The sequence below is a fragment of the Pyxicephalus adspersus genome, chromosome 6 (assembly GCF_032062135.1).
Source record: "Pyxicephalus adspersus chromosome 6, UCB_Pads_2.0, whole genome shotgun sequence".
Taxonomy (NCBI): Eukaryota; Metazoa; Chordata; class Amphibia; order Anura; family Pyxicephalidae; genus Pyxicephalus; species Pyxicephalus adspersus.
In genome coordinates, this window is record NC_092863.1 from 6,914,209 (window position 1) to 6,925,561 (window position 11,353).

Below are 11,353 nucleotides of genomic sequence, written 5' to 3' on the forward strand. Positions count from 1 at the left end.
AGGTACTGTACCTGAACCCCTATTAGTGGGACAGAGTAGAGGGGTCTGAAACATTCCCACTACCCCATTCCACCACCAGGGGGCTCAGGCACTGCACAGCACCAGGGACACACAAGGCTCCCTCAGTGGGATTTGAACTCAGATCTCCATCAGACCAATCAGAGCTCTTACCCTCTGCGCTACAACCCCCGCTCACATACTAAACTACTCGTTCTTCTATTTCAGAAGGCGGCAGTATGCAGAGGTTTAAAAAAAAACAATTAGGAGCATCCTCCATCAATATGTACTAGCAATCAATGAGTAAACTCTGCTTTCTATAGATATGATTGGATTAAATTTCTTCAATTAAGGTGTGAAAGAGAAAGACCTGAAACCACCCAGAAAAATCCCGGATTAGTTAGTGCAGACGACAGAAGTAGTAAGCAATAGGGTATTTGAAAAAATGAAATGATGCCGCTCAATGTCTGCCAACCAATGATCAATCCCACCCTATGTGCTCAATGACACAAATAGGAGCAGCTTTTGGGTTCAATCTTAGACATATAGGAATCCCCTTTACAACAGACAGAGGGCGCTAGTCTCTGAGCTCTCACCCCTCACACACTTACAATTGGTTTTGAAATTTTAGAAAAAAAACACCATCAATCTGTAGTGGTGACTTGAAGCAGACATTGATTCTCTCCATCACCCCCCATGCACCAATGCTGGATGTGACCCCACCTTCCTGAGGTTTACCAAATACCCCAAATCCATGGGTGAATGCTATGACATTGTGCAGGATTTGGGGTATTTAGTAATACCTAGTGACCCCCCTGCTGTACAGGAGCCAGGTACCTTGCTTGGAAAGTCACTTTCATTTAAAGCAGAACCAGTGTTGTCACCTATAGTTGGCGGTGGGTACATTCCGTTGGGGCAGATTGTGGGGTGACCCGTAATGATGCAAGCTGCACCACAGGGGGGCCACACAGCAAGCAGGGTGATAAAGGGGTACAGACAACTCTCATAAAGAAGAAGTAGCCATCATTGCTTTCAATTTAAGCACCGAGATAACCACATGGGACTTTTCCTTATAGTAGCGCCAACCTGCAGGAAGGAGGGAGGGGCTAAAGGTGCAGCAACCAAATGGGCCGCTTTCAGGTAAGTACTATATGGAAATACAATTCATGATTATCAATATTGATAGAATTTAAATGACAGCACTGGTAATCTCATTTAATCATGGCTGCTCTTCCCATGTGGTGCAGTTTAATGCCTGTGGGAAATAAATTATATATAAAAAAAAACTATTCTTTAAATCTCTGCAATACTTACAATTAATTCTTATTCTTACATCCCATTAAAATGGATTTTGATTGGCCACTGAGCTCCTAAATGTTTGCTGCAATGAGAGTCCCAAGTTAAATACCACCTTATTGGGATGTAGATCCACTTTAAGCCACCAGGGGTCACCATTGCGTAAAAAACCCAGCACCACGCACATTTGTCGACAAAGACGAAGATGAAACATCCACAACTTCACTTTATATAGAGATATATATATATATTTATACATATATATATTTTTTTTTTTATAAAAAGTCTTAAAATTTCATGGAGGTGTTGAAACAAAGTAACACTGTCAGGTCATGACATCCGCTTGAGGAGTGCTGGAGTATTTGGTAGATACAGGAAGTTTGGCCAGCAGGAGGGGGGGAAAGGAGACGACAGAACTCCTCCCCGATCGACCCGCCTATTATTCCCGATTCCACTAGGGGGCAGGACGCGCAGGCAAAGTAATGAGTCTTCAAACTCCTCCCCTCCGAGTGGATCCTGGCCAAAAGTTTTTGACGATTTAGACAGAAGGTTGGTAAAAGTCGTCACTGTAAACAGAGCCCCGGACTGTAAACGACGGGGGCGGTATGAGTAAGTGGATTATGTACTAAGGCAGCAGGACTTCTGCCCCCCACCCCTTTCCCCAGGTCACCTAAAAATCTTCCACACCAGTGAGGAGATCGACTGTAGCCCACAACATTCAGAAAGTGAAAAAAACAAAAACAAATATAAAATTCCTAAATTGAGTAAAATCGTACCTCCCCCCATCTCCCCTTTAAATACCCCCAATGCACAAGGAGGGGAGTATCAATTCATAATATTAACTGACAGGGGGTATAAAGTCTGTGTAAAGTTTCCCTCCTTGAATGGCAGCTAGTAAACCCTTCCGCCAAGTACAGAGCGCAATTTAACATACGTGTCCCGCGACCCTAACCCCTCCCCCCCAATCTAGCCCTTTCCCAGAAAAAAGGCAGTAAATTGCAAGATCACCGTAGCCCTCTCTCAGGAACACTCGGGGAATTCAGTAGTATTCATGTCCTGAGGTTAAATCCCCCAATACAGTACCTATTGCCCTCTCTTCTTCATAGGGGAGGAGATTGGGTGGGGTGTGAGGTCAAATGGCGCCCCCTCCCATCCACGTTCGTCTTAATGCCACAAGAGCAAAGGATCGCCCCGTGAAAGTTTATTCTGCTCTGTGGGACGGGCCCCTGAAGCTGATTGGAGGGAGAGAGAGCGGGTGGGATTCTTGCTCCAGTTGTCCTCCGTATCCCCCCTCCTCTTGTATACAAAATGTGCGTTTCAGGTATCTGTCTCCGAAGCCCCACACCTACGACTCCGAGCTGGAACGGGAAATGTTCTGCAGGAGCGATTTGTAAATGAGCGAGTTGAGGAATCGCGGGTAGGAGTCTCTGTGCATCAAGGTGTATATCTGTAGCTGGGCATCATCGAATGTGTGGGGGTTGGGTTCCTGCATCCGCCGGTTGATCACCTCTCTGACCCGAGAATCCAGGCTGACCTGTAGGAGGCAGCAGAGAACAGCAAAGGTAAGTAACAAGCCAACGGCCAATCACAGAACAACACTGCAAACGCAAACATTAAAGCTTGCAAACTGCCCTCGGTAATGGTGACAATTTTTGTGCATTTGCTAAATTTATAATATTTGCTGACAAATGTTTCTGATTTCTCCAGGCAGTTGCAAATCTTAAGGATGAAAAAAAAGTTATGGAATACTCTGGGAAAGATCGGAGTTCAGAAACATGCCGAAGATCACACATCAAATCTTCAGAAATACAAAGGACTCACCTGCAGCTGCAGCGTGGCACTACTTTGAGCTGTGGATATAGAAATGATAGGAGGGGGTCCCTGAAGATCTGAAAGTTATCTCAAGGGTTCCCCCATGTTATAAAAGTCCAGTAAGGAGCACAAACCTCTAAAAGTACAGCTCAGACTCATTTCCCTATAACCAATCATGATCAGCTATTGTATGCAATACCAAGATTCTGGATTCAGTTCTGAAAAATTCAAATTCAAAATAGAAACCAGACGCCTGATGTCTATTTGTTCCAGATCTGTTAAAGTATTTAAGCCAATGGATTGGCATGATAGCCAATTAGATCTTTCAGAAGAGAGATCAATTATTAATTATATAAGGAACCAATTATCCTAGTATTATAAATTATATTCTGTATATATTAGGTCATAAAATGTCTCTTCTGCAAATAAAAAAGACAGCTTGTTCACAGATTTTTAACTTTAAAGAAAGTTGAACTTTGCTCAACATTCTGTGCAGTTAGCATAATGTCCACAAGAGGGCAGTAAAACCATAAACATGAATCAGTACAACATAAACCATTATACAGAGATTAACAAAAAAAATTATTTATTACTTTTAACTTATTTTTCATTTTTTGGAAAGGGAGGAGTGGAATGGGGGTGATATTATATTTTTGAATATATTTTTTCAATCAAAACCCTATTTTGTGTAAAATGTACAATATTGGCCCCGAGATGATTTCCAGCTGTGCGATGAAAACCATCAACCATTATTAATTATCAGAGATTTTGGGACAAAGGTTGGCTACATGGTACTCAGGGATCAGAGCTGTTACTACTGATAGCACGGAGCATGGTAGTGGTGATTTTTGGTGTCCCGGCTGACAGAAAGGACCCAACATTGGCTTCGGGTTCTAGCCGTAGTCACATTTACCTCCTTCGGAGACAAGATGGAGATGTAATCCTCATAGATGATGCGTGCCTTCTCTTCTATGCCGTGCTTGCTGTTGTCCTTCTTCAGCTCCTCGCAGGCCAGCCAGAAGAGCATATTCTCCTCGCTGTACTCGGTGCGCAAAAACTCGCGGAACACGTTGCGACCGGCGGGGTTCTTCATCAGCTTCTCAAACGAGTGAGACCAGCTGTGCACCTCTTCCGAGGACGGCTTTGAGCTGCGTGGACAGATAAAGGTGTGAAACAAGGTTGACTTGTAAATTCCCAACCACTATTAAGATCACAGAGAGAATTTCCCCAATGGTGAGATAGAAGTCACCCGTGAAACAAGAAATTACAGCGCAGGATCTGTATGAGGTGCTCTCTGGCTACAGAGGATTCTGCAGAACTAAAGTAGACGTTTTCTGAATTCCGTCAATATGGCAGCTTTTCTACCCCGCGCTCTCTCTTGTCACACACTTACCAGACCTCACAGTGAGGGATGGTCTCCAACTTAGTTTCTCGAGACAGCCTCCGAAGTCTAGTGCGGTCTTCATTCCTGGCCACAGAAGAAAAAGACCATGGAATCTTAATTATTTATAGTTGATAAAACCACAAGGCTGGATAGGCAGCATAAAAAGCATAGAGTAACCCAAAGCAACCAATAAACATAAAAACATGGGAACCTTTCCAAAATCAGAACCAGCAGAGCAGAAGTGTGAAAAGTCCCAGAATCCCTAGCCAGAGTTGCCTTCTGTCCCAAGATAAAAAGTTGCAAGGATAGGTCTGATACAGACATTTTAAGCAATCTTTTGCTGACATTTCCCTATTCCTGTTATGATTAAAAAGAAGACTGCTGTTGAAACTAATAGTATGGTGACAGGGTCTCCTCATAGATGAGAAAGGATTCCCAGGCTACTGGGTGACCTAGACAAGGCACAGCAACAGTTACTTTACTTGTGCTTGGCCATCTGTGTTCATCATAATAAAAAGAAAAATATACAAATATATTTAAACTATATATTTAATATATTTAAATTTATATATATATATCTATATAAATATTTTATTACAATGGCCTTTACATCCCATGGACAGATGTGTACAATGATCAGCTTTATAGAACGAGCTGTATGACTTCTCCTTGAACCCTGAGATTTATGTACAATATTGGACCATGGAAGATGGATGAGACAGGGGCTGTCTTACTGAAAACAACACTGCCCGTTTAATATAGTGATGTTAAGTAGGGATGTTATATAATGTATGTTAAGTACGGATTTGAAGTTATTTTGTATTCCCTGCAATAAAGAGACCATTTTGTTGAGAACGTACCAGGAACAGCTGCAGCAGCAACACCAGCAGAGGCAGCAAGGGTTGGTCCGGTGGTTCCGGGTTGGCTGGGTCCTGTCATATCGTGACATGGGAGACTCACTGGGGTCAGGCCCTGTATACTGAGAGAGAAGACAGATGTCAGCAGAACAGAACATGCAGGGCTACAGAACAAAGGCAAAATCTAGACCATCAATTGGTTGGGAGCTTATGACATCACTGCAGCAGATGACATCACAATGTCCTAGCACCAACAGGCTGACAGTGTATAAAAAACAAAAAGTAATATATTTTATTCCTTCTTTATCCCTTTGTCTTAAGAAAAGGTTTAGTCTGCTGAGCATATATTAAAGACTGAAGAAGATAGACTATCATGGGAGAACCTAGATGATCCAGCAAAACCCGGAAAGGATTCCTTCTATCAGTTGGCAAATGTTTTCAATCCTGGACCAGATCCATTCTAGGTTTGCTGGATCACCAAGGTTCACACATTATCTTCTCCAGTCTAGGAGAGCTTTAATAAATCAATCCCTAGGTGTCACAGAGCCACACTGCTTCGCATTCCAGACATTCAGCTACAAACGTACACAAAGTGATTGTATTCACCACAGTGAACTTATAAAATGGCAACGACTGGTTCACTGCAATTATAAAACAATCACCAACTGGATTTTAAATCCTCGCTTGCATTGGTCCTCAGCACAGATATACATTATAAGGAATGTGAATTTCACGGGTGGAATCCGGGAGGATTAAATAGATTTCATGACCCTATGTGATTCTTCAAACAAAGCGCTCGACCTGACCATCGCTGCAGATTATCTGAAGGGTCAGCAAAGGAGAGATAAACGTCATTGGTTGATAGAAGGCAACGTGCTGCAGCTATTTCAGGCTGATCTCTTTATAAAAACAACAAATGTATGGATGGGTAAACTGAGATTTGTAGTCCAATGATGGTCAGATAACAGCTTGAAGAATAAAACATTACCTTTGATGGCCTGGTCTAGATAGCAATCCTGCGGCAGACCGGTTTGGGGCTCTTTTGTGGTCCAAACCTGGTGGGCGCTCAAGGCCGACCATTCAGAACAAAGCCAACCCAAAGGACTCACATTCGGACAACAAGCGATGTCCCATGCACAGGGCACGGTGATTTTACCTGTGAGATGTACTGACCCCACCTCATCTATGCAAATTACATTACTGATCCGTCACCAATTGGAAACCATTGTTCTAAATTACACCCGGCACTGCTAATTTCCATACTGCATTTCACTATCATCTGATAAGAAGTAATAAAGAGGAACTCGGTTTCATTAAGCAGATGGCTTTTCAAAATGTTTAACCATCATTTATTGCCATGTACTTTACTCCATTTTTTTACTTTACCCCCCCTTTTCTCCTCAAACTCAGCTCGTCCAATCCTATCAGAGCCAAGAACAAAGCCCCACCCATGAGGATCCTACATGTCATTAGTGGGTTACAAACACGCTCTCCTGGCAATTTCATTTCCTGGTAGAGGTTGGGGGACACCAAAGTGACAAGTAATTTACCCAAACTATTACCATCATTCTTTTACAAAATATTTTAAAAAACTAGAGTAGTTTCATGACCAAATAAAGGAAAACGTAGCCATCTTTTGATACAGAGAACTCAAAGAACCAAAGCAGCCATCAGCAAACACGACCGCCTTCATATCTTATCTCAGATCAACAAGATGGCCACTCGGTGATAAGTACTGAAATCCTGCAGCACAACCAAAGACAGCAGTTGCAAGAGGAACTTCTATCTGGGTGTAGTTTCCTCTTCTGAAAATCTTTTTTTTCCGTTTGCAGTAACATGTCAGATATAATACATCTCGGAGTCATACGGCTATGAAACAATGGCTCTAACCCTCAAATATTATTTACAAACTCCCAAAAGGACTTGACACTAAGAAGATTAGCAATGGGATTATATACTACAGGAATTAATCACATTTTAAAGGGATTTGGCATCTGACCGGATGCTTTAAAGACGGCCATTTTGTCATCAGGATTTGTTTTACAGCCTGTCAGGTTGTCAGAAGCTGGGATGAGATTGTTACAAGGAAAGAAAAGAGCCCTTTATATGAGTTAAGAAAAGTAAAATTACTGCAAATCCACAAAACCCGGTGGTGACAATTTTGTGGGTTCTTTTTGCTGCTTGGAAAGATACAGTAGTATAACCCCCAGCGAAGAAAACTTTGGAAATGAACAGATTCTTGGAAATGAAAATAAGATTCTAAAGAAGTCTGGAGGGGAATTTAAGTTTGCCAGTAAGACTGTTGTGTTCATTCTTTGGATGCTTTTGAAGACGATTCATCTCCATGGGTCATACACAAATGATGTAGGTTCAAGGACGATGGGTTTGGCACCGTTTAAAGAGTACGTATGGTGACTGCAAGCATGTGCAGGGTTCTCCCCGGCACCTTTTAGCTGGGTGCACCCGCCGGTACTTTCTAGTAACCACCCGGCTGAAAAGTTGGGTCACCATATAAAGGCTGCCACCCACCTACAGGTCCTTCCGATCCAGCTAAAACATTCTATGGAAAATGATGCAAAATCAGCTTTGTGTCTGTACAGCAGACAGCTCCAAGTGTTTCCACAACCAACCTACAAAACCAGAGATGGCCTTTAGTACAAATTTTACCAGAGTTTGATTGATGTTACTGGCCCGTTAAGTCAACAAACACATGCAGAGGTCAGCAGGGCTATAGGCATGAAGAGGGCAGGCCAGGGAGTGATTATACTGGGTTAGGCTGGAATTTTCTTAAGAGGATGGCACCATCTGGACCGGAGCCTTGGCCGAGGCTTTTCTAAGATGTTCAGCAGTACTGAGAACAGTATTTTTGCATTACAATAAACATTTTATTAAAGCACTCCAAGTCTGTAGGGGATAGACAATCATAGGAGAACCTAGGTGATCCAACAAACCAAGAAATCATTTGCTATTAGTTGGTTAAATCTATCAATCCAGAACCAAATTAATTTTATATTTGCTGGATGACCCGGGTTCTCCCACGATAGTCTATCTTCTCCAGTCTTGGAGAGCTTTATGGAATCAGGCCAATAGCGTTTAAACAAATGAAATGACTAAATGGAATCCAGTTAGGGTTTAGATCTCCTTTACCAGTATACAGAGCCCCTTTACTAAGACTCTGTTCCAGGAAACAAGGGGTGGAACTGATGGCTGAAGATTTCCAGTCATTGCATGCCATCGTGGGTATAGACCTACATACTGTTGGTTATGAAACGCGGTGCGGTAGATACGATAAAGCACATATTAGATCTTTTATATTCCTTGAAGTAGAGCTAAAAAAAAAGTTTTTTAGTTTGCACAATACAACACACACCAAGATAGGACGCTAGGACGACCCATCACAAACAAGCTTACAACAGGCTCTAGAGGAAGCCTTGAAAACAAAGCAGCCACAACTTCCCCAAATCTCCATCATGCCCCGCCAACGCACAAACCACACAGGCAAAACCTCGTCCGAAAATGTCACACACACAAAGCATAGCTGTGTACAGTAAGTACAATACCTACAATAAGCTAGAGGAAGGCGTCTGCATTGCCCGTGATAACCAAACTGATGCCACTCTTCAAATTTAATTCCAGACTGTAAATTACTATTACATGGAATTATTTATTCCCCGACTAGGAAACGTTAATGTTCCTACTATAGTTGTGAAAGTAACATGTTTATCATATGTAAAAAAAAAGTGGAACTCTGAAAGTGTTTAAAACTCTTTCTGGTTTTTATTACGGTCTCGGTCTCACTTTGTGACCATTACTACGAGGAAAAAAGGAAAGAAAATCCTGATATTGAACTGTTGTTCCTAAAACAGAAGGTGAAGGTCAATCTTCCTGTGTGGACAGATTGGGATTATTCCATTTTTTGGGAGATTTACTTTTACTTGGGTGGGCAATCAAAGTGAATCCTTCCCAGTGGGCACATAGCTATAAACACCTCAAAGGTGAATAAAACATTCACATTCATGTCTGTGAATGCTCTTATTCATCCTGGTCTTAGTAATTACATTCAACTGGATTAGTTCTTGTTATGTTAAAGATATATGGCAGCTCTCTAAACCATGAACCAATGACGTGGTTTGGAAAGCCGCAAAACGTCTTGAACAAGAACCAACTACTACAAGCCATTGACTTGCATTGCACTGGGAATTAAAGGAGGACATTCATTAGTCCTAAAGCCTTACCCAAGTCTTGATCAGTTCTGGTACAAGGACCTGCCAGAAGGTTCTGATAGTGTCCATTGAAATATGGAGCAAGTTAGAACGAATCTCACTCATTTCCAGCTGGAGGGCATCCACCATCATCTAGATCTTTGCTACTCAGCTCAACTGTGCATGGCACACCACTTCTATTCACCAGATTTCAGTTCTTTCTATCATAGGGACGCAACATCACTCCAGTTTTTCATTTTTGGAAAGCTACAGCACCCTGTCAGGCCCTCCAACCAGCCACCATCTGCCTGCATTGCACAGATTTAATGACGATATCATTGGATCTTAATCCCAGATCAGGTATGTCAAGAAAATGAAAAGATTTCATTTAGTAATCTCATTTAGCAGCCTAATGAGGGGGAAAAAGAGGAACCAGGGAAGGAAAATATGAGCAGATTACACTTCCGCTTTAAGGAGTATCAGGCAGTACACCATGGAGTAATCCTTCCCTTGCAGCAACACGTTGAAAACCAGTTGTGTAAAAAAAAATGTTCATTTGCTGCAAAATATTTCATGGCAATGAGCCTGAATGATGCATCAAAGGGCAATTTTACATAACTGTAAGATAAACTTAAAGCTGTATCCAGTTAGTTACACAGGTATGTTCAACTTCTTAAAAAATGTATTTACTATGTAGAGAATATTATTAGATGCTCATGAAGAACATGAGAATGCTTTGCATGCATCTGAAAACTGTGCTAGAATACCCTTTAGTTGCATGGACAAAAAAACCCAGAAAAAACAATCTATTCAGAAGAATAAAAACCCATGAACTTCATTTAAAGAGTTGCCACTAAAGGGTAACTAAGATCTGGAAGAGTAGGCCATTAAGTACAGTACAGCTACCAGATAACAAAGGCTGAATATCTGATGAACCCTAGAAAAAGGAAAGTTTTCAGTTGTAGACTTGGTTTTGATTGTTTTAGCACTTGGACAATCCCACAAGTGCAGTGTAATATGCACCCATTATTATTATAATTATTATTATTATGTGCTTGCTATGGCAATGTGTATTGTTGGTGTGATGGGGGTGCCAAAGCGCACTTTACCAGCACAACAAACAGCAATATATTGCTGTGCATAAAAAAGCAACATTTCTGTGCAATGATTGGACCGTCCACTTCCCAGCGCACAGGAACGGAACTTCGGGAATCAAAGTTTTATACAAGAGAATACAAAGGAACATGTCACTGGATATGGCTTATGAGTAAATTTGCAACTAAACATGACATTAATGGATTTTACGTTTTCTGTCGCAGTTCTTGGTCATTTACAAATAAATTGAACCCCAATTCTAATAAAATCTGTGGGTGGGTCAGGGAAACTTCTGCAGAAATAGCACCAATGGAGTCCGCATGGGATATTATCTGGTGGGTGATGCAGTGACACAGCCGGTGATAGTGAAATATCAGTTTTGTGTGAACTATTTGAAGGTATTATCACACACTTTAAAGATTGGAAAGCCATTTCCCCCCCCCACCTTTCTCCAATTCCTCTGATAATCTACATGCAAATTCACCTTCTTGATCTGTGTTTAAAGCTGCGTACACACGGCAAATTTTTCTCGCCCGATAATCGGTATCGGCCAATTATCGGGCAAAAATCTGCCGTGTGTACAGTCCGCCAATCCTGGCGGATCCATGGACGATGGACGACGACCGATCGTAATGAAAGGGAAGGGGAGAGCGCGCAGCAGGGTGCCGCTCCGTCGCTCTCCCCCTCCCCTCTCCATAGAGCATGAACGG

At 42.0% G+C, this 11,353-nt stretch overlaps 1 protein-coding gene across 6 annotated transcripts in view; it reads right to left on the reverse strand.

Moving 5' to 3' along the window:
• Nucleotides 1-1,501: 1,501 nt before the first annotated feature.
• Nucleotides 1,502-11,353, reverse strand: part of RGS19 (regulator of G protein signaling 19) — a 27,123-nt gene continuing 17,271 nt past the window's right edge. For all 6 annotated transcript variants that reach the window (XM_072414373.1, XM_072414374.1, XM_072414377.1 and 3 more), the window contains 4 exons: nt 5,350-5,468; nt 4,499-4,573; nt 4,019-4,253; nt 1,502-2,827 (listed from right to left, as the gene is read on the reverse strand). In XM_072414373.1, the coding sequence (XP_072270474.1) occupies nt 2,639-2,827; nt 4,019-4,253; nt 4,499-4,573; nt 5,350-5,468 (618 nt within the window). In that variant the 3' untranslated portion in view covers nt 1,502-2,638. The remainder of the gene's footprint in view (nt 2,828-4,018; nt 4,254-4,498; nt 4,574-5,349; nt 5,469-11,353) is intronic.